Below are 24531 nucleotides of genomic sequence, written 5' to 3'. Positions count from 1 at the left end.
ATATATATATATATATATATGTACATGTATATATAGCCTAAATACACACACATGCATGTATATATTTAAGAAATAATAAGAAAGTATATAATTGATATTTTTATATATAAATAGCAAATGTTTCTTAAAAATATACACGCATGTGTGTGTGTATATATATATATATATATATATATATATATATATATATATATATATACAAAATAATTATACAGCATACACAAATATATCAGACCCCAAATTTTTGAACAGGAGTGTAATGGTGTTCTCAGTTACTCACTCAAGTAAATAAAGTAAAAAATAAAGATGTTTCTCTTAAAACAGACCCGAATTAACCACTAGTCATCATCCAGTAAGCAATAAAATGAATGTGGAAAGCATCTCAGATCATTCAATGCAGATTGCAAATCTGGGCAACGATTTGAGACATTGTTGAGATTCTTCTTAAAACTCTAAAGGAGACACACGTGAGATTATTGGGATCTTTCTCAGAAGAAACTTGAGACTTAAGCAAAACTCTCTCTTTGCAGAAATAGTCAAGACATTAAAGTGACTTTTCTGTTATTAACTGCATTAGGCTTTAGTCAGTGGTACCTTTGTAGGGATGTTGGTTTTACTAGCGAGTGAGTGAACCCTGCTGTGGTCATTTGACTAAATAAACAGATCCGCTGCCCAACCTCCTCTCCGTCTGGGACCCTGGAGACCGAAGCTTTAGCTCCATCCCTCCCTCACGCAGCTGTATGAGAGACGAGGAGAGGCACACAGCGAGAAGTTAGCAGGAACACAGGCTTTTCCTAGACATGCTTTTGATCTGACGTCCAGGAATCTGCGCAGCTAAAGGTGAGAGACGAGAGTGGATTTAACTGACGTTTCCTTTCCATTCTGTCGGCTTTTACTCCATGAGGTTTTGGAAAAATTGCTGGTTTGATGTATTTTTGTAGTGTTAGTGAACGACAGTGAAAAGCTAAGCTGTTAAAGAAGCTGGTCAGCAGAATTGTGATATTTTCCAGAAGTCACTGTAGATGGTTGCGATTATAGACTGAACTTTGTTTTGAGGACATTCGTAACCCTCTCACGTTATTGAAGGTTAATGCTCGTGCTGTCACGAAGAAGTTTATCGTTTTCATCCAGATGTGGGCAATGATCGATGGCTTGTGAGATTTATCTCATCTGAAAGATTCTCCGTGAGACTTGTTCTGCTTTTATTAGGGAAAGGCCAATTCTGCCGTTTGTTTGTGTGTTAGACACTTTGCATTTGAACGAGAATGTGCTGAGTTTAGCGAGAGCAAACAAATCTGTGTTTTACAGCCTGTGTATGAACGCATTTACACACGCTCGTCAACATCGGTGAGACTTCACAGATGTTTGTTTGCATTTGTGAGGTGTTGTAATGTAGTGTTGTCCTCTGTGTGTGTTGAAGTGCGGTACTGATGGTTTATTTGAACACTTCTGTTTCTCAGCAGTGTTTGTGTGTCGTATAACAACATTTAAAGGCTGGCAGCATACCAGAATCTAGGTGATGTTTATATTCATGACTTTTATCATATGCTGCTTACAAACATTTTGATTAAAAAAAAGCAAATGTCACATTGTTTAGATCATTATGATGAGCATTTGTCCCCAAAAAAGCTCTAAAAGCTGCAGGGAAAGCTCTTTATTTTTGTTTGATCGTAAACGGATAGATGGATAAATGCATGAATGCACAGACAAACACTTTCTATACATATATATGTGTCTGTTTATATATAAACAAAAGTTTATATTATATTATATATGTAGTATGTTTATATATATATATATATACTAAAGATTTTATTAGCCTATATTATATCACATCATTTAGTCTGCATGCATTCATCCATCCAGGATATTTATAGCTGTAATGCCATCTAGATAGATAAGCAGAATTGTAAAAATAGCATTGAAATATGCACAGTGTTTACAAAAATATATTGTGCATGAATTCTTTTTCACTGCAACCCAAACATTTGTAGAAGTCAGAGCCAGCTGTAGTTCATTGGCACTGACGGTTATCTTAAGCGTAGGACTTTGTATATATTTCGATCAGTCTGGGCTGTAAGTCACACAGATGTTCAACAGCTGATCTCAGTTTCCAAAGCTCTCGTATGCTAATGCGCTGGTGCAGAACCTTCATGGCACGGCGTCCTGAAAGTCCCATTACTCATGCGGTTCTCATTCAACTCATTGTTGTCATGATGAGTTTCTGTCCAGTTCTTTTAGAACATGCTGTTATTACTCACGTGTGTGAGTAAGACATGAGTGTATGCGATATCTGCGATAGGACTGTGAAATCGAGTTGTTGACGTTGGGACGGGAGGATTGCTCTATGACTGCTGCGTCACCAGCTGTTTCCTGACCCCCCTCATCTGGGCCGCATACCAGTCCCATGAAAAATGTGCTCCACATTAGCAGCGGATGAGTGGAGCTCATGAACAGGGTCAGGCAGAACCGCACAGACCCCCGTGTGCCGACACGATCTGCTGCGCGTGAGTCAAGAAACATACAAAACACTTCAGGAAGGACATCTTTGATTACATCTCTCGGTTCCTTCTGAGGCACAATACAGAATACCATTACTGATAAACTAAACTATGTACATGCCTCTAGCTAATGGCTCATTTGCGACATTTGTCCCTTGATAGGCTTTTAAATGTTTAAAAATTCATTCATTAACGTCAATGCTATTATTTAATTCTGAATTTTGCACTTCATTTGATTTGGCTTTGCACAATGACAAAGTTGAATGATAAAAAAATATTATTCATTAATTCATTCGATCATTCATTTATTCTGTCATTCATTCATTCGGTCATTCATTCATTCATTCATCCAGTCATTCATTCATTCATCCAGTCATTCATTCATCCGGTCATTCATCCGTTCATCCAGTCATTCATTCATCCGGTCATTCATTCATTCATCCAGTCATTCATTCATTCATCCAGTCATTCATCCAGTCATTCATTCATTCATCCAGTCATTTATCATCCGGTCATTCATCCGTTCATCCAGTCATTCATTCATCCGGTCATTCATTCATTCATTCATCCAGTCATTCATTCATCCAGTCATTCATTCATTCATTCGGTCATTCATTCGGTCATTCATTCATCCGATCATTCATTCATTCATTCATTCATCCAGTCAGTCATTCATTCATTCATCCATCAGGTCATTCATTCATTCATCCAGTCATTCATTCATCCAGTCATTCATTCGGTCATTCATTCATTCATTCGGGCATTCATTCATTAATTTATTGGGTCATTCATTCATTAGGTCATTCATTCTGTCATTAATTCATTAATTCATGCTTTAAGTAATTCATTAGGTCATTCATTTATTAGATAATTCATTCATTCATCAGGTCATTCATTCATTGGCTCTGTACTAGTATTCTGCACATTGACAATGAAGTTCTAATTAAAACTTTATTTTAAAAACATCCATCCTTCCATCCTCCTTTCTCTCCAGTCACTATAAGTATATCAATATCCAATTTACCAATATACTGTATTACCATGCATGGTATCATATCTTAAAAACTATTTCATCCAAAAATGAAGATATTAGTATGGTACCATGTCCTAAAAACTATAGTATCACCATGGTAAATGGCCATTAGAAAATTATATTAAGATATTACTGTGGCAAATGGCAAAGAAACATTGGTATAAATCAGATTTTAGTCTCCTTCGGCACTCGAACAGAAGTTTTTCTTCTTTCATCAGGGTGAAGTTCCTTCACTCGTTCACTCAAGTGTCTGTTTAATCTGCTGTATCCTGTGGTTAATGACCACTAAGATTATGGCACGCAGAAATAACAATTATGACCAATGACCAATGCAGAAAGAAAGACACATGATGCTATCTTCATCAGTCTAAATGAGCTGCGTTTCTGTCTGTCTCTGCACTCAGTCCAAGTCAAACAGAGACACAGGGAGACAGTGTTGGGTTCGACTAGGAAATCTGGCTTAGCAGACCAAAGAAAATATGAACAGACTTTCTTTAGATAACTAGCCTAGCTCTCTTTAAGAAAAACAAAAGCACTGTGTGTGTGTGTGTGTGTGTGTGTGTGTGTGTGTGTGTGTGTGTGTGTGTGTGTGTGTGTGTGTGTGTGTGTGTGTGTGTGTGTGTGTGTGTGTGTGTGTGTGTGTGTGTGTGTGTGTGTGTGTGTGTGTGTGTGTGTTTTCTGTTTCCATGACCACTTTTGGGATATTTCTATGCAAATGCTTGTAGCTACACAAATTTGATTTCATGCATTGCTACATTAATAAATGTGTCTGACCAAGTTGCACTGTGTTGAATTCTCAGTGTTGCCACAAGGAGCATTATAGATGTGTGTAAACTTCTACGGTCAGTTTACAAACTACTACAGTCATGGCAAAGTTAGTTAAACCGTTGATGTGTTTATATCTATCTTTCGGAATAAAAACACATTCAGTTTAAATCCACAGGAAACATATCACCACCTTGAGTTCCAAAGTTTTCTACTGTGACAATAATGCAATTGCTATGTTTATATCCAAAAATGCAAATTAATTGTGCCAGTATTTGAGATGGTGTGCAATGAGATCGGTCTGCTTGTTAGTCCAGTTATCAATCACATCATCTGTTGAGGCAGTCATGTGAGTTTTCGATTTAAATGTGTTTCCATCATAGTTTAAGTAAAAAATGTCTTACCAAAAAAAAATGATCCAGCATTTCCATCTAGTTTTTTTTTTAAAATATTAAAAATAGCTAATAAGGCACATTAAGGGTCCGATTTACTACAGGGCAAATTAGCGTCTTGCATGATTCATTTAAATACTCTCCACCCATAAATTTTGCATCTGAAAGGGAAACTCCTACAAATGCATATGCAATAAGATCAGCCGCAAAAATAACTGTCTCCACGCCTTTTCAGCTCCAATTTTTCACTGCATGTCTTTGGTCAATCCTGACAGTAGTTTGAGGGTTTGCACTGGATCAAGCTGTTAAAAATGGCCCTAAGTATCACTGAGATTGCACACTTGCAGACTGTTGACCAGGCATTCACGTCTGTGTACCAGTGTCGAGTGTGTTTCTGCTCTTACGCTCATCATCCCTCCATCACCACAGGAATGCTAAAGCCACTTCCTCATCCTTCATTTCCTTTCCTTCTCTGTAGCTCTGATAGCAGGCTGGTTGAACTGAGTCCGAGTTTGAGCTGTAATCATTTAAAGCTGTCTCTCTACTAATGTTTCAGATGTGGGGGTGTTTAGAGGGATGAGACTGTGACTGTATTATCTTTCAGAGTCATTCCGTCTTCAGCTTTTTGAGTCATTGTTTAGTGGTGTTTACTAAGGTACGCATCACTTGTTGGTCATAGTTAACTTACTATGTTAAGTAAAAAAAAACAAAAAACTTTTCACCTGCTGGACAATAAAACAGGTGAAAAGAAAATTCCACAGATGTGCACTGAGATTGAGATGCGAGCCAAGTCTACAGACCAGATTGCATAGGCTGTGTTGAATTGCAGTTCAGTAAATTCCTCTTCCTGTCATTACAATTCAAGTTCCAGTGCGTTGTTGCCAATTCAATTTAAATGCACACTCATGAACTGAAAAGGATTCGGTTCTTCGATTCTGAATTTTGCTCAACCCTGAAGTCTTTCTAGTGTCCTCAATTGCTTGAGGGAATTCGTTTAAAAATGAATATCATGCATAGCAATTTGTATTACATTTACATTAAAAGAATACAGCAAATAATCTCCTGTCAGTCAAAACCACTTTGAGCTACTGACGTTGTGTCGACGATGTTAGACGTTGTGTCGCAGTGCTTCATCGCACCCTTAATGGCTTCAGCGGCTGTGTTTGGGAAAGGGTCTGAAACTACAGATGTGGCCAATAGCTTCAGGCTGCAGTTTTTCCCGGTTCCTCGGCATCCGGAGCGGAACTTTCTGGCATTCTCTGGTGACATCTCTCTGGCTCCGAGTCACTCGAAGTCTGCCTGAAAAGTTATAAACATGACCATAAAGTCAAAATTGTGCAGTGCTTTGGAGAATTACGAGAAACCGGGAGAAAAAAAAGAGGCGAACTTTAACTTGTGGATTCGCCTGTTTAATGTGGGATGTTTCTAAATGCTTTTTTTCCATAACAATTCATCCTTAATGAGTTGAGAGGAGAGAACAGTTAATGTGAGTGATGCTGCCTCCCACATGAAACACACTCGCTGCTCCTCCTGACCACACTTATGTCTGCACTCCTCACAGATGCTTTTACAAACCAGCAGCCTGAAACCCCAGACACGCTGTCAGACTATAAGCCCCAAAAACATGGGTGTAGAACAATTTTCACTCAGAAATTGCTAGTAAATTTGTACAAATTAATGACAAAGAAATTAACAGTATAATGCGTTACATTAAACATGAAATTGTGAAGTATTTATAGAATTTTCTTGTAAAACATTTTCCAATAATCTTTGTTTTACTTGCAGCTTTAAAAAAATATTTTTTTACAGTGTACATCAATACGACATGAAAACAAACCTGACGGCTGACTGAATTCAGAGTATCTTACAATTGTATTAATTATGAGATGACAATTCAGAGATTTTGTTTTAGACATAGAACCTGTTTACCAAAAAGAATCTATGCCACTGCTTTATTGTTAATTGTGTACCAATGTATTCTCTTGCTAAATGTTGAAGAACAAAACGTATCATAATTTTATGGCTATTGATTTTTTGTTTTTATGACACCACAATGATCAAAGGGGAGAAACTTTATTCAAATTAATTTTCCCTCGCTTAAAAAATGGTGTATAGTCTATACATTTTTAACTCAGAAATTGCTTGTAAATTTTACAAATAATTAAAAGAAAAAACAAATAACAGATTGAATTATGAAATTTTGCTGTAGAAAAACTTAATTAGTATTTTCTTGTAAAGTATACCTTATTTAAAATTTCAAAAAACTGTTTTGCAGTGTATGAGTTTGACAAAGATCTGAATGATTTTGACTTGTCAGAAACTCATAAAACTGGTAAATCTGACATGAACGCACCATTAGCCTTAGTATTTACTTTTCTTTATTTCTTGATTCATTTATTCACTTTAATTTCATTTCAATATCATTAACCTCATCACAATGCCAAAAAAGTACCATTAGTATTACCATTGTTTTTGTTATTTGAAGTACCTTAGGTTACCATCTAATTACCATGGTACATAAATATGCTAATCATTTAGTGCTATTAAATATTTCAAACCTTCTCGACACTGAGCATTAAGCATTTAGCACCTTCGTTTTTGTGAACGAAGCTTCCAAAGTATAAATGTTAACGGACACAAAATCTCTTTCCCAAATGTTCATGTTCTCTCACTGCATTCAGACACTAAAATACACATCTTCTGTCACCAATAGATTCAGAAATGACTCAAAGTAGTTTGAGTATTTTTTCACAACTTGATGTGTGAGAAGGAAGTATGAAATTGACATATTCAGAGAAATCATTCATTAAAAGATACAGTGATTTGGGTAACTGGTGGGTCAGTCATATTAAAGAAAATAAAAAGTGAGAATGCAGATGGTTGTTAGAGAGTGATGTCACTACATTATATATTATACATGCTTTAAAATTAAAATATTGAAGCTCCATTATTCAGCAATCTTGAATAATCCAATCTGTGGAAAGAAGAAAATCCTGCAGGTCTGCTGAGACTGAGAGTTGGTTGTTTGCATACATTCTTAAAGGGGTCATGAGTTGGGTTTTTAATTATTTTAATATGTTCCTTGAGGTTCAATTATAATGGTAATAAAGTGTTTTGCACACATGCAGACAAAAAACAAATAGACATGCAGAAAAACGATTATTTTCAACCTTCATTCTGACAGTGAAATGATCTGTCTTTCAGTGAGCGGCTCCTTTAATCCTTGTCAGTAAACGGCCAATGTTTGTTATGATAAGCTACTGTCATTGCAAAGGAAACCGTATCAACGCCCACTCGCTATTGCACGCGAGTAAGTGTTTTGAAAACATTAACCATATAAAACCGTCATTCAAAGCATTATGAAATCATTTACTTACGGTTTGTGATGCAGCTGTTTCAGACAGTTGCTGCTTCATCTTTCAACAAAAGTTTCTTTGCTAACTCTCCATTAAACTGTGCCTCATTTACAGAACTAAATGCTCCGAACAAACATATGCTCCTCTGACGCTATCCGGGACGCCATTAAAAAAAAACATCCACTTGTTTCCGACACTAGTATCCTTCTGAAGTCTGTACAGAGACACAAATGTGCTGTTTAAACTGGACGCGTAACGCAAACGCACTTTTACTCTTCCATTTGTCCTGTTGTCCACAGACTCAAGTGTGTGGAGTAGGTCAGAAACTGAACACGCATCTGTATACTGTCATCTGTATCCAGTGTAGACAGCGGCACTGATTATAATGGATTCTGTTTGCTTTTGATGCAATGCTTTTGACATGCCCCTTCAAACTGAGCGGTTAAATCAGAGGCTACAATCAGACTTGGAAAAATGCCTTTGTAAAAAATGTAAAAATCATAACATTATAAGGGCACCCCAGGAAACATTATAAAATAATAAAATAGTTTTCTAGTTTTCTCAATGTTTTGAGTTTGTGCTGAACCATTTCCTGCTGTGGTGGTGCAAGTAATTTAGTGGGAGTTTTTTTTTTTATTATTCATTTAATTTAGTGTGTGGAGTTAGGATTTTTTTCTTAATGGGGTCTTATTATGCTTTTTTATATTTTCAACTTTCTTTAATGTGTAATATTGCTGTTTGAGGATGAAAAATAGTCTTCAAAGTTACAAAGCACAGTCAATCCAAAGGGAGTTTATCCAAAGTCTGTAAGCAGTTTCTGAACTTCCTGAAACGCCTCGATTGTAGTTTAGTTTTCTTCCTGGAACGAACACGTCACAATATCCCTAAATTAAATAATTCCCGCCCAATGCATACGCAAAATAAAGGGGCGGGTCTGATTGAGTTAGTTAGTATTGTGTTGAAACTCATGGTTATGGTAAGGGGCGGGACATTTCACAAACACGCTTGAAGCGGTTGACCAATCACAACACACTGGTCCAGCCGACCAATCAGAGCACATTGCATTTTTCGGAAGGAGGGGCTTCATAGAGACAGGAACTAAACAGAGTGTTACTGACAGACAAGTGCTGCAACCAGTGTTGGGAAAAGTTACTTTTAAAAGTAATGCATTACAATATTGAGTTACTCGCCAAAAAAAGTTACTTTTTATGGAAAGTAATGCGTCACGTTACTTTTGCATTACTTTTCAGTTTCTTACCTGGCTATGGCTTGATCGCTTTCAGGCCTTGCAGGTTTTTTTTTTTTTCTTGTACTTTTTACTAAGTTCTTGTACTATTGTTTAACTTACTAATGCAATCAACAACAGCCTATATAACCTACACCTTCATTTTCTTTTAAAAACAATTATATATTGAATAATAATATAGGATATTATTATATTCTGAGAACTTCCTGATGCATGCCATATAAAAGATCTATAAACATTACAGATTATTGCAAGTAATGTGTTTGCTGCTTTTGTACTTGTGCGTAGACTGTGGTCTGCATAAAGTAAATTCACTGTCCATTGTCATAATAAAGAGTGTAATAACGACTAGATAATTGCCATTATGAAGTGCCTGCATCTCCTCAACATTAAAAGCAGAAACCAATTTGTTGAGTTCAGTCTAACTAATTGTTCTACTGGTGGTGAATGTGAAGTGAAATCAAGCTTTTGTTATTTAGCTTGAGGCGGAGTGCAGGTATCATTCGGCTCTCTCTCTCTTCCAACTCTGTAGTGCTGTGCTTTGCATGCAGATGTTTTTTTTTAATTTGAAGTGGTGTTTTTTGCAGTTGACGAGCTTTTCTCCTACACATAATCTACACTTAACAACTATTCCCTTCTCCTTTTCTTCAACGATTTCAAAATAATGAGAATACTTCCATCACAGTAATGTAATGCTCTGGCCTGCCATCTCCGTTTCTGTCTGTCTGTTCCCATATGTGTGCGATTCTATGGGACTACTGAAAAGTAACTCGCATTACTTTTTTTAAAAAGTAACTCAAATATTAATGTGTAAATTTATTAAGTAATGTGTTACTTTACTCGTTACTCCAGAAAAGTAATATACGTATATAATATAAAAAGAATAATATAAACGTAATGCACGTTACCCCCAACACTGGCTGCAACCATGTAAAATATGTGAAAAATACTGTTTTTTGGTGTGTTTTTTTACATTCAAGCATGAAACCTATTCTAGTAGAGGCCATAAACAAAATCAAGACTTTAAAAAAGGGCATAATAAGTCCCCTTTAAAACATCAGGGCAACTTTAAAACAGAGATTTAAATTTGGCAAAAGCTCTAATTCAGCAGTGAGTCGTTTATTTCTTTTATAAAATGGCAACATCAATATTCAATAAATATTTTTGTAACACTTTAAAATAAAGTCACATTAGTTAATGTTAGTTAATACACTAGCCAACTGTTTATTGTTGGTTCATTTTAGGTCCATTAAATCATATTTACACCTACTGCACATCTTTTGATTTTAATAATAGTACATTTTAAAATGTATTAATAAATGCTTTAGCATAATTTGAATTGTTAGTTCATGTTAACTTATTCAAAGAGAACGTAAGTGTTACCATTATTATAATAATAATAATAAACTGTTTTCTGCCAGTTATTGTTTATAGATGGCAGTGTTTAATATCATTGATATTGAATTTAGATTCTAATATAGATATAAGGTTACTAGTGTGTGTATTTGTTAATTTACAATGAATTTAAATATGATATAGACATTAGAGCCGAAACAGTCTGTTTAATAAAACAGCTTGAAATGGGAGTGGATGTTTTTCTGGACAGTGTGAAACTGTGCTTGGAATGCTTTGTTTTATTTTCTTCTTTTTTTCTGCATCTCCTGTTGGAAATCACACAGATGTGTTTGGGGTGAATTATCCCTTTAAAGGGATTGAGGCAATCGGTTTCCACAACTGAAATGAGTTACCCTAACTTGTTGGGTTTTACAGTGTAGTAAAAAGTCTTTGCTTCATATTAGGGATCTTAACAAGATTCAACTTTAGATTGCAAATTGGTGTTTTTTGTCTTTGTTTTCCATTGTGAAGTTATGAAATATCTGCAAACTCCCCCTAGAAGTGTTTTGTTGTTCCCTGAGGGAGTTGATGGGGGTTTGGGGATCGACATCACCGTCTCATCATCCCAGGGGAAAGCAGGCATAGAAAAAGAGAAACGTTTATTTTAACAGGGACACGCTGGATCAGTTTTCCCACAGCCTGTGCCAAAAGTTTAGCTCTGGGAGGGCTGATCCTAAAGCAGCGCCCACCTTTAATAAATGCTAATCGAGAACAGGAAGACAGGATGAGAGTTACAAATGTGTGTGCACACGTGTAGGAGCTGGACGTCTTCCAGACAGATAACCATCTCTATGTTTGGCCCGAGACCATGCTGCTTTTTCATAACTAGCGATAAGAGCCTGTGAACCTTTTGTACAGTGCGATTAGATGTGATGAATGGTTTGGGGTCAGTCCTCTCGCTGCGGGATTTACTGCCAGTGTTCGTAAAAGAATATTAGAGCTCAATACACATAATGTATGTGCTGGTCATCAAATCTGCTGACTCTGTCTTAAATGTGTTTGCCCTGAGAAAGATGATCAGAGGTGAATAAAGAACTGAGAAACTGAAAATTAAATTTTTTTTTTAAATGGAATATTGCTATGTTTACTATAAATGATTATACGTATACCCTATTATTTTCATGTAGCCTCTTTAATCAAAAAAAACTTGCTGCGACTTCTCTTCTCTTCTTTGATGATGTGTTTACTGGCATGAGGGCGGGACAATCTGTCACTCACATGAGATCCACCAATAGCAAACCACAACCAATCCAATCAATTCCCCATGGACAAAGTCAAGTTCCACCCTACATACATATTTTCTTGTTCGAGAAGCCATTTCACTCGGATATACATTTCAATATGGAAGAGATATAGATACACAGATACTTTGTCAAACATTTTACTCAGTTAAAAGTCTTAAGTATCTTGCCAAAAAGAAACATTGAGTGAAAATAAAAAAGTTTCCAATTCAGTTGTACATAAGTACTTAAAGGTTGATTATGAAAAGAATAAACAGAGATTTTTCTTATTTTGATTCATGCTATGGTTATTTAAATAAAGTATGTTATAGTATTACTCAAATACTTTACACCTCTAAAGATGTTATTGCTCAAATGTTGCTCTTTCATTGCTCAGGAGACTTAAAGAGATTGGTCCCCAAAATATTTACTCATGCCCCCATGTTGTTTCAAACCTGTACGGCTTTCTTTCTTTTGTGGAAAATTTTCTCTTTTTTTGTGCATGCAATGAAAGTGAATGTTGTTGAACCATAGCATACTTCAAAATATTTATTTTGAGTTCCACAGATTTAGAGTGACATGAGGGTGAATAAATGATGAACCATTTGTCCTTTTTGGGTCAACACCCTTTTAATCGAGCTCTGAGTCAACATTGTCTGAGATGTTTATAATTAAACACCCTAGCAACTCCCTAGTAACAACCCAAAACACCCTAGCAACTGCTCAGCATCATGCTATCAACCCAAAATAGCATAGGAATTGCCAATCAATGCTAGTAGCAACCACCTAGCATTGTCAAACAACCACTAAGAACACTTTGGCAACTGCATAGCAACACCCTGGCAACCATCTAGAACACATAACTAAGCAAGGTTTGATTTATATAGCATTTTTTTTATCTGGTGTTCAACAATGTGCATTACAGAAAAGAAAAGCATGTACTGTATAGGCATTTACAGAAAATAAAAAAAGCAGACAAAGAAAAAAAACGCATTGATAATAAGAATTCAAATCCTCAAGGAATGGCTCTAGTGATACTTTTTAAAAGCGCATAGTCTAGTTCCTGAGTCTAGTTCCCTTAATGTGGCTCTGTTGTACTATGAATGTGTTGTCTCATCACCACATGGTGGGGACAGCAGCGGACGCACACTGTGTTTCGCAACATTTCAGGAGCTCTCGCGTCCGAGGGGGATTTTTGGATGGTTTTATTCCTGGTCTTGGTGGTCTGCATGTCTCTCACACACCCACGCTGAATCTATACACATGTTCCCGGACACTCACAGGAAGCTGGAGGCCCTGCAGCTGAATGCAAAGAACAACATCTAAAATTGTTTCTTTTCTCAGTGCCTTTGTTTTTCTTTTTCCCACTTTTCTTTCAAGGCTGTGTATGTTTCCCAGGAGTCCGTGCAGAAGAACAGACAGCAGTTTTGGTGACAGCCCCCCCCCCAAAAAACTGGCTCCCACTTCATCAGTGCGGCACTGCCAGATGTTTAAGGAAAACAATCTCCCGTACAAAGATAATCCCAGCAGAGACGAGCAGCTTGGGGGTAGTTTATATGGGTGCAGGAACGACGGTCCTTGCGGAAGCCGTGTGACGTCTGGTGGGAATTCTGGGATGTATCTGTTGTGTGACAAAATGACACATTTAAGAGTGTTAGCAGGAGATCGGGATGCTGGGAAGGGTCAAACGAGCACGCAGTTCCCATCCCATCTCCCACACACACTAAAGACACTCAGACACTACATCTGTTTATATTAAGTAAACCAATATATCATATGATAGAATGATAGAGCTATTAGACTCAACCATCACTATAACTAGTGTTTTTCACCATGACTAGACCGCAAGAAACTACCTAGCAACCACCCAGAATGCCTTAGAAACCGCACAGCAACACTCAAAAATGCTTACAGCCCATTAGTAGCACCCATAATATCTTTAAAACTGCGTTTAAAACACTCTAAAATGCTTAGAAAGCCTTTGCAACTGCATAGCAGTTCACTGGCAACCACCCAGAACACCTTAGAAACCTTATAGCAACACTCTAAAATGCTTTGGACACTCGGTAATTGCATAGCAATGCCCTGGCAACCTCCCAGAATGTTGTTAAAACTGCGCAGCAACTCTTTAAAATTGAACTGTTAGAACCTTGACAACTGACAGCAACACCCTAGTAACCATCCAGAACACCTTAAAACAGCACAGCAACACACTAAATTGCTTAGAACATTTTAGTATATGCATAGTAACGCCCTGGCATCCTCCCAGAACATCTTAAAAAGCGTGTATACAATGCTCAGAATCCTTTAGAAACCACCCAGGACACCTTAAAAAACACATAGCAACACTATAAAGTGCTTAGTATGCCATAGCAACACCCTGGCAACCACCTAAAAGAGTTATACTGTGATCTCACCTGCATTCATGAAGGATTTTCATGTTGTATAGCTGATGTTTCTGCCATGCATGCTAATTTAATGTATGAAGTTAACAGTGCCAGGCGAGGGTGGATGACAGTGTCAGCATTAGATTTCCATTATATTCTGTAGTATAATTGTTTTAGCATGAGCTCTTTTCAGTGATCTGACGGCTTCTGCATGAGTCTATGGTCTCTCTGACGCAGGTTGGCCACAGTGAAGCTTTTCTAGAGTCCAGAGAGACGTTAGCATGAAAAAGAGCTCGTTCTGACATGGACCTTAGCCTCATTCTAGCCTCTCTCTCTTTCGTTCAGAGCTACCGTTCTTTAGTCTTTCATATTCTTCTTCTTCTGTTTTTTAGCCAGAATTTCTCTCTCTCTCCCTCTGAAAGGGTTTGATTCAAAGCTCTTTTCATTGCTGGGCTGCTTGGCAGCGAAATATTCCACCGTATTCATCTCTCCTTTTTTTCAGATGTTATGTTTTTTTTCTGTTGCTCTTGGTCTCACTGCTTTCAGAGGATTCAGCACATTATAAAGCTAGAAAAATAAATGCAGCTCACAAACCTGATGCTTCTCATTTTAAAATGGCCTATTTTTATTTGCATTGACTGTTTGATACTTTCAAAGTTTTATGCATTTTCAGAAGGATTTAAATGTCTCATTGACTCACAATCATGTGTAAGTGTAAGCATCATAGACGGCCTTACCTATGTTTCACCCGTTTCAACTGAAACAGGCCCCGCCCTCCAAGGGCGCCCCCAAAACACTGGCAAAAATCCCATTCGTTTTCTCCGTAGGATATTGATTTTCAGCCATATTCTAAACCATCCAAGGTAGACTGATCACAAGCTACGAGGTTGTAAAACAAAAGTTTCTGCTCTATAAAAAACACAAATCAGTATAAAATTAACCTTGTTTTAAGAAAAACGTGTTTTATATGCAATCTTCTGGAGAAATACTATACTACCCACAATCCTAAGCATACGTCTCTGATTTGTCGAACTCACGGTTACTGTGGCGATGTTATCCGCCCCCGCGAACGGCTTAAGTGATCTGAAGTATAATACCGGTAACGTTAGTTTATTTGTTTATACCTTTGCCTTTTTTGCCGTTAAGTTGCCGACAAAGATGAACCTATCAGGGCATTCTCAGTACACAAACACAGAAGGGTGGATTTCTAAAAAGGGCTCAGGTGAAATCTACGCCCGCCGCCCGGTGAGCTCAGCTGTCCACGGTGCTGAAATAACGCGAAGCCCATCTTTTTTTTTATGATAAGTTCGGTTCAGTGTCAGTCAGACACGTTCTCTTCTTTGCTTTTGTTAATAATTTAAGTTATTTATTATTCATTAACAGGATGTTTGAGCTGTTTATTTTATGTCAGCCCAGACAGCTGAAAATATACTGCGCTAATCAATTAAGCAGAGAAGTTTCCGTCCGTGAAAGGGCTAGGCTTATTCCAACGTAAAACGCTGTATAATTGTATATAGTTTTAATCAAATAAGGTTGGATGATTTCTATGTTGAGCTGCCTGTTCATGAAGCTGAAAGTGCATATAATAAAATAATATACCATTGATCCAAACCAACAGGAATCCTTGCTTTTTCTGCTCTATTATGTTTATGTTTTATATGGGTAGGGCCCCATATTAGTTATTAAAACGGGCCCCCGGATGCATAAGGCCGCCACTGGTAAGCATGACTTCTGGGGTCTCTGTGTGCGTCCCCTGTGTATCGGAGATCATGAGAAAGTTTCCAAGTCTTTTCTGGGAATACACACTGGACAAACTCCTCCTAAAGCAACTGTAACAGCACTTAAGGCTCCTTGGTCTCTTCTGTATGTTGCTCCTGAGGGACCAGCAGCATTTTATGAAGTGCGTTTTTCCTCTGGCAGTATATTAGTGACGAGAGAGGGTCTTAATAGGCATCTCGCAGGATTTGTGTGGGATGGTTGATTTTGATTGCTCCGGTGAGATCGTGATGATAGTTTTAAAAGACACAACAGCTATTGCCTGGTTGTATAATGTTTTCAATATAAAGTGTATGTGTTTACTGGTTTAGGTCTAATACAGTTTGAGTAAAAACTAGCAGAAATATACTATAAAATATATTTACGTTTATGAGGCAAAAAGGTGAAATTCCTGAAATCTGCTTTATTTTTAATGAAGCAACACTTGAGAGCATCAAGTTTAATTGTGTGGCTCCAAATACCTATGATTAGATCACCCTACCAAACATCTTTTATGAGTCAAGAACATTTCCCCCGAGTTAAGCATTTCACTCTTTTTCCAGCGACTCCCTCGAAGGATTCCTCCTCCGCTTTTTTTGGCCTCCGCCTCTTCTCCGCGATATGTTCTTCTCTGGTTTTTCCCACCCTGGTTTTGCACCCAGTGATCCAGCTTTAACTGTTTCCAGACCTCCAAAACACCCACCCCACCCCACCCATCCCATCCATTTCCACCCACAACAACCCCGTCTGATCAATTCTTGTGTTTACTCACTCACTCATACACACACACACACACACACACACACACACACACACACACACACACACACACACACACACACACACACACACACACACACACACACACACACAGACACACACACACTCCTGCTGGATTTGGCTCGTTGTGATCTCTGACCTCTATGACTGACCCTTAGAACACCTTAAAAGGGATCAGATCTCTCATAATTAGACAAATCCTATAAACTTTGATGTTTGTGCTTTCAGAAGCACTGAAATATACTCAGTCTTTCTGGAAATTAATACATTTATCCAGTTTTTCAGTCATCTTTGTTAGTGGTGTAAGTCAATCCTTGCTAGTACTATTGCAGAGGTATGATGTGATCAAACCTCTAAGTTTTAACACTAAGTAGCTATTCAACTTAAGTGTGTACGTCATCCTTCAGCATTTGTGCTTGAATGATTTTATTTATTTTACTTATTTAATTTTTTAATTTTATATATATTTTTTAATTAATTTTGTCTTGTTCTTTTTATTTATTTATTATTAAATTATTATTGAATAAATTATTATTTAAAATATTATTTAAATTAATTTATTGATTTTCACATCGATTATTTTGTTCATTCACTCAGGGTTGCATTCATTAATTTAATCATTAATTTTTGTTAATTCTTTCACTCACACATTTATCGATTCTCACATTGATTTGTTTGTTCCTATTATAATGCATGCATTCAAGTAATATTTATTTGTTGTTGTTTATTCATTCATTCATTTTTATTTATTTGTTGTTGTTACTTTTTGTTTATTCCTTTGTTTATATCTATATAAATTATACATTAATATACTTTATGTATGTAATTTTTATTAAGTTTAGTTGGGAAGCTCATCGTTACCGCAGTAGATGCCAGTGAATGTGCCGCAGTGAAAAATGCAACAATAAGAGCGTTTGTGAAACATGCTTCTGTTTGTGTGCAGTCAGGCATGTGTGTCCCTCTCTGAAGCCTGTGTGAGAAGCGACCCGTGTGTTATTCCACAGCGATGGACACACAAGCAGCACATCCAGTCTGTTGAATGCAGATATGCAAGAAAATGAAAGATCATGTCATGGAAATATAGCTAGGAACTCTTTGTATATTATTTCATGCGCATGAGTTTTTAAAGGACTTCGCTAGAGGAATATGACATACTGAGGAATATTCTCTTTTGTAAAAATAAATGTTGAGGTAAGTTAAGTAAGATTGCCGTTTCCTTTGGCTTTGAGGCGAATCAATCCTGAGTTGTTTTTCCTCCGTTTGCAGAGTCTAAACGTGTCCTGCTCTGGAAGACAGCATGAAGAGTTTCACCATCAGCCGCTTCCAACTGACTGCCATGACAACAGGTAACAGACTAAACAAACCCCAAAATAATGACTTAACCAAATAAACCCAACCTGAAGCTCAGTGTATTCATGCCTGACTCGCGACGTCTTCTGTGTTTAATGTACCGAACTCAAAAAACATTATTTTATTGCTTTTCATGACACTTTTGGTTTTTGGCATAATCCATTGAGAAGCAATTATGCCCGAACCAAAGCTGTTCAGACCAATCAAAATGTCAGGGCGGGCTTTATACGATGATGGACAGATGATCAACAATAACGTAATCATCCACGTCACCAAAGAGCGCTTGGGCTGAATTCGTTTGCAACAAAGAATGGTTTCCGCTGGAGAATTTAGATGTGTAGATTCAGCCATCGCTTCTGTTATAGAAGATGTAGACAACACATTCATCATTTTAAAAGAGGAACAGAGAACCGCGAACCGCAATCAAGGCATTTGTCGATGGGAAAGTTTTTTTTGTCTTTTTGTTTTTGCCCCATAATCACAGCCCTAATGGAGCAGTATCAGACTCACATACTGACTAGAATCTGAATATGACAACATCAGACTACCACTAGTCTATAGTGTCTTGAACAAAATAGCTACAAAACTTGTTAATCCCATAATTCTCATTGAGGAACCTTTTTTCAAAATGATTCCTGCAGATATTGAGTTAATGTAGAGCAGTAGTGAGTGAAGTTTTACTAATCTGAATAGGCTTTATGCCGAATGTCACATAAACAAACAGGAAAACAGATCTCATCGCATCCGCTTGTTGGAGAAAGTGTTAAAGGCAGTACGAACTGATGGCAATTTTTTTATTAATTTTTTCAAGATTTTAATAGCTTATTTTATGTACTTGCCGGCTTTTTTTATCATTCAAATTTGGCTGGGTGGCTAATAAGACATTTTTCTGTGATATGACAAACTCAGAACACATACTTAATTATGACTTTATAGGGACTTTAAGGAAATCGGCTAACCTAGCTAGTTATTTTTATTGTTAGAGATTTATTGGATTGAAATATCTAAATGTTAGTGAGAAGAAGAAAAATAAAAACTTTTAGATATCAATCTGCAAATGCGACGGACATTGGTTATAGCCTACTCATCTTTGCTCATCTTGAGTAAAAACAAATCACATAAAAAATGACCTGAAACGGAAGCGATTCAACCGGTTTTACAGAATACGGTAGTTTGTTTTGCAATAAACCCCATGCTGTGTGTGTGTGCGTGTGCGTGTGCGTGTGCAGGTTTGGTTCTGCTCTGTCTGGGAGGTTCAGGTCTGGAACTCAATCCCAGCGTTCCAGAGGTAATTCTCTCCGTCAACTCCTCCTTCACCATCACCTGCTCCGGCTGGAGGAACGTCACCTGGCACTACAAGCGGGAGGAGAATGTTCCAGCATTTCACACCGAGGCGAGAAGTCCCACGTCCAGTGTTCTGAGTCTGGAGCATGTGACTTGGACACACACCGGGGTTTATGTGTGCTCTGAGAACGGGACAAATGAGACCAGAGAGGTGGCTTTCTTTGTGCCTGGTAAGAACATCAGTGTGTGTTACTCACGAAAATATTCAAAATGGGTTCATTAATACTCATAGACTACAAGTAAGGCAAGTTATATTTGAACATTTTAAGATTAGAATAGTAAATGTTAATATTGAAAACATTGACGTTTTTAGGTAGTTTTGAATGTGATTTTCTCATATTAATTTTCACTCACATTAATTTGTTCTCAATTCTTCTCACACTGATTCGATCAGTCACTCATCCATTAATTTACTCGCACATTCTTTTACTGATTCTCACATGGACTCTTTGGTTCGTTCACTGAACATTCATTAATTTATCGACTCTCACATTGTTTTATTTGTTAGTTTTTTTCACTTACACATTCATTCATTTATTGATTTGCACATTTGTTCACTCATTTGCACATTCTTTCATTTATTGATTTGCACATTGATTGTTTTTTTTTGTTGATTCACCCACACATTCATTTACTTGATTCTTCCATTGATTAGACTATTGCCATTGTTCAGCTTAAGTCAGTTCAGTGTTGATTCAGTTCAGTTCAAAACTGTAAAGTTCATCAATTATTAAATGAGTTCGATTCAGCTCTGCAGAAAACAGTGATGTCATCATTCACTTTATTGATTCTCACATTGAGTTGTTCGTTTGTTCACTCACACATTCGTGTATTTATTGATTCTCACACTCACACATTCATGTATTTATTGATTCTCACACTCATGCATTCATTTATTTGATTTGTTCGTTCATTCACTCATGCATTTATTTGTTTACACATTGATTTATTAATTCTGTCCGCCTCAGATCCCGAGGTGTGGTTCCTCAAGAACGATCACAACATGGTGACTAAGACGCGAGAGGAAAGCACGATCCCGTGTCTGGTGACGGACCCGTCGATAAACGTCACGCTGTACGAGAGAGACACAGATACGGTGGTGGAGGGCTCGTACAACCCCAGTGTGGGCTTCACCGCTGCCCTGGACGACAGAAACTACATATGCAGAGGAGAGCGGAACGGCCAGGAGAGAGAGTCCATCGCATTCTACGTCTTCAGTATATTTGGTAAATTCGCTCAAATGCTCTTTTATGCTTTGAAAAGGTTATTTTTTTTGTCTCTGATGTTGCTCAGGAGATTTACTGGAGTTCGCAGTCACGCTTCATTTAAGTATTATTTTGTCTCAGATGTTTCTCAGGAATTAAAGCAGACTCAAATGAGTCCCTTGTCATCATCCAGTAAGAGTATAGAGCTATAAAATATGAAATCCAGAATGACAAATGATTGAGTGCACATTGAGATCTCTGACTTGCAGACTGCAAATCTGAGTAAAGTTTGATATATTGAGACACTTCAGCAAACGTTTGCTCACCATTTAATTGAATTGCTGTATACACTGCAAAATCACAGTATTTTTGTCTTGTTTTTCAGTAAAAATAAACATTCTTAAATGGTCTGTCCTTTGGCTGAGACATTAATCTGAGGTCCTGACTTTCTGTGGTCATCAAAAATGAAGACTAGTGGTGTAACCCAGCATGGTGTCCTGGCCAAATTCCCTCCATTGGCCCTTATCAATCATGGCCTCCTAATAATCCCTATCCTTTGAACTTTTAGGATCCTCTTAGTTTTAAAATCTCTTTATGAACTTTTTAAAGCGTCAAAGTGTCTAAAGTTGTGTAGCTGTCTATGGAGGGACAGAAACTCTCAGATTTCATCAAAACGATCTTTATTTGTGTTCCAAAGATGAACGAAAGTCTTACATGTTTGGAACGACTTGAGAGTGAGTAATTAAAGACAGGATTTTTTGGTTGAACTAAACCATCAAGTCTCGTTTTCTGAAAAACATATTAAAATTAAGTGAGATTTTGCTTGAAACAAGAACAAATATCTGTCAATGGGGTCAGAAAAATAAAATAGTTTTCCCTTTGAATTAAGTTTCTTTTTCTGACCCCATTGGCAAATTTTTTCTTGTTTTAGGCATATACTCACTTAATTTAGATATATTTTTCAGTAAACGATTAAGACTTAATAGCTGAAGTCATTTAGCCTCTCAAGTAAATGTATCTTGATTTAAGAACGTTTAAAAAAAAAAACTTGAAAACAAGACAAAAATACAGAGGAAGAACATCATTTTTATTGATCGATTGAGCTATTCGTGATTTTTCTTTCCTGTACATATGAATTAACTTGAGGTCTGCTAATGCCCGAATATCACAAACATTTATGACCGTGTTTAGCATTCATGTATCAACATGACAGGTGATTATTTGCTTAATGAAGCTGTTGTGAGTTAAAACGCTCATCATTTACTTTTCAGAAGATGGTTAAAAGATGAAGAGAGCCCATGTGTTGCACATCTGTTCTCCTCCATTATCTGTGTCATCATTGATTGGACCAAGTCTCCTTATAAACACATCAGATGATTTGTTTTCTATCAAACAATAGCCGTTTTTGTTCTTTCTTTCGCACACATGTCTTCAGCTCCCGAGGCTCTGGAACCCTACATCAACGCCTCCAAAACAGTCCTGAAACAGGGCGAGACGCTGAACGTTAACTGTACCGTTCACGGCGTGCAACTCGTCTTCTTCAAATGGGACTTTCCCAACAAAGACGTGAGTGGGCTGAAAATAAAATTCTTTGTTTTCTTTATTTTTCCGTTCAAGCACTTCAAGCTCCCGTGAGAAGGTCCACATGTTGAAATCACCTCAAGATGTGCGGCCACACCTCTCCCCAGACCGCTGTCATGAGGAACACGTGTTTTTATTAAGAGACAAATCAAAAATTCATAGGGAAAGAAGTGAAAAAAACAAAACACCAAAAAGAAGTTTGTAGCTATAGTTTATGCACATCAGCATAATGAATATCACATAATTTTTGAGGATTTTAATATCTAAACATTCTTCAATCAAGATAAATTTACTTAACATACAAACTTACAAGATTTAAAGTCTTGTTCTCTATAATGTATATATATTTTTTAATACTTTATGCTTAAAAATCAGAAAAATAAAGTTTTTAGCCAATTTTTTTAGCCAAAGTATTAACTCAATTAATTTTTAACTTCTCAGAAAACGAGATTTAATATATCATTTCCCTTCTCAAGTAAATATATCTTGTTTTAAGAAAGTTTAGAAATTTATACTGCTAAACAAGTCAGCAATAATGAGTTGGAAATTAATTTTTTGCAATGAGTGCAATTTAATCGCTTTGTCACATACCCCAGCACAGCAAGGACACCAGATCCCCTGTTTGTTTGTTTTTTGGATGTCCTTATCCTCATGGACACTTTATTCCCCTTTTGGACATTTTCTGGTCATTTTATGTTTATTTTTATGTTAATAAACACCTCTCCGAGGCCTGACGCCCGCAATGTCTATCTTTTGCTCCTCCTGCCACAATCTATACAGTATAGTGTATATATTCAGAATATACACAGTATGTATATCTCTGCAAAACTGTCTCAATTTTCTGACACTGATGCAAACCCCAATTTTTGCCTCTCAGGAGGAGGACATTGAGCCCTTGACTGACTTCCTGTCGTCCATGAGCATGCGGTCCTGTCTCAACATCACAGACATCTCGCTGGCCAGATCAGGACAGTATGTTTGTCATGTGCATGAGGGTGTGGGGGAACACACAGCTTCCGCCAGTATTGACATCACTGTTCTGGGTAATTCTTCAGGTTTACATTATTCTGTCTATAAATGCATCAAGTTTGGCTAGTCGTATCAGTGAATGTCAGCAACAGGGTTATTATTCTAACAATTTCTGAGTAAAAATTGTCTTCAAATTAAAAACATGCAAAACTTTTGCTACTTGAAATGAAAGTTTCAGAAATAAAAATGAACTTTAACTGAAATCAAAATTTATAACGATATTTACTATATTAGGTAATTATTTTGTATAATTTTAAATTTTATTATTAATGTTATTATTTAAATGTTTTATACAATATTTTCATTTAGATTTAGCTTGATATACTAAAATAACAAAAAATGAAAAAAATATATATAGACGTATTAAAAAACATAAAATGATATTTACTTCTTAAATTATTTTGTATAATATTTAATTTTATTATTAATGTTATTTTATTTTTCAATGTTTTATAAAACATTTTCATTTAGATCAATGTACTAAAATAACTAAAACTGAAAAAAATATAATATATATATATAGAGAGAGAGACGTATTACAAAAACAAACTAATACTTTTACTAAAATAAAAGCAGTAAATATAAAATAAAAACTAATTTAAAATATGAATAAAAGCTATAATAGTATCTCAATGCTAAAATAACACTGGTCAGCACCATTTCTGGTAAAAGCAGAGCTGTATGAAGAGCGGTCTTCATCATCTGATGTGTGCATGGCTTCTTTTCAATGATGCTTTGATGCAAACGCTAATTAAATCAGTATCCGTCGCTTTCAAACAAGCCCTCAGTCTCACAGCATCTCCTGTGCTGGAAAACTGGCTGTGATTTTTGTGCTCCGTCACGATGCGTGTGAATGCAGAACTTCTGCTGAAGTGATGTTTATATTTAACATCATGAAACCACAGCATCCAAACAGCCGTACACAGGAACCCTTGAGGAACGAGAGTCAGAGGAACCGTTGTAGATCAATGCAGATCTTTGTTAAAGTGTCAGCCGCACTTGCACACACAGCGTTTTGCCTCAACACACACAGGATGCTGCAACGTTTATGAAGAAAGTGCTTTTAGCACCTGAACATTTAGATCATGATCTATCAGCCGTGAGTGAGTGCACACTTATGGAATATTAAATAGATTATGTAAGAAGATGAGCAAGCAAAACCCATTCTGTCTTGCTCATAGGACGTCATAGG

General features: G+C 36.8%; 1 protein-coding gene across 3 annotated transcripts in view; it reads left to right on the top strand.

The window, feature by feature from the left end:
• pdgfrb (platelet-derived growth factor receptor, beta polypeptide) overlaps window positions 1–24531 on the top strand; it is a 44867-nt gene that overhangs the window by 757 nt on the left and 19579 nt on the right. For 2 of the 3 annotated variants that reach the window (XM_077247353.1, XM_077247355.1), the window contains exons 2-7: window positions 664–840; window positions 18097–18176; window positions 19410–19694; window positions 20493–20750; window positions 22165–22295; window positions 23188–23353. In XM_077247353.1, coding sequence (XP_077103468.1) covers window positions 18128–18176; window positions 19410–19694; window positions 20493–20750; window positions 22165–22295; window positions 23188–23353 — 889 coding nt within the window. In that variant the 5' untranslated portion in view covers window positions 664–840; window positions 18097–18127. The remainder of the gene's footprint in view (window positions 1–663; window positions 841–18096; window positions 18177–19409; window positions 19695–20492; window positions 20751–22164; window positions 22296–23187; window positions 23354–24531) is intronic. The other variant, XM_077247354.1, reaches the window with a different exon arrangement.

This window comes from Siphateles boraxobius, unplaced genomic scaffold (genome assembly GCF_051911475.1).
Source record: "Siphateles boraxobius isolate OS27281-9 unplaced genomic scaffold, OSU_SipBor_1 3, whole genome shotgun sequence".
NCBI classification, from domain to species: Eukaryota; Metazoa; Chordata; class Actinopteri; order Cypriniformes; family Leuciscidae; genus Siphateles; species Siphateles boraxobius.
The sequence above is the reverse complement of the archived record's forward strand: the minus strand, read 5'-3'. Positions and strand labels throughout refer to the sequence as shown.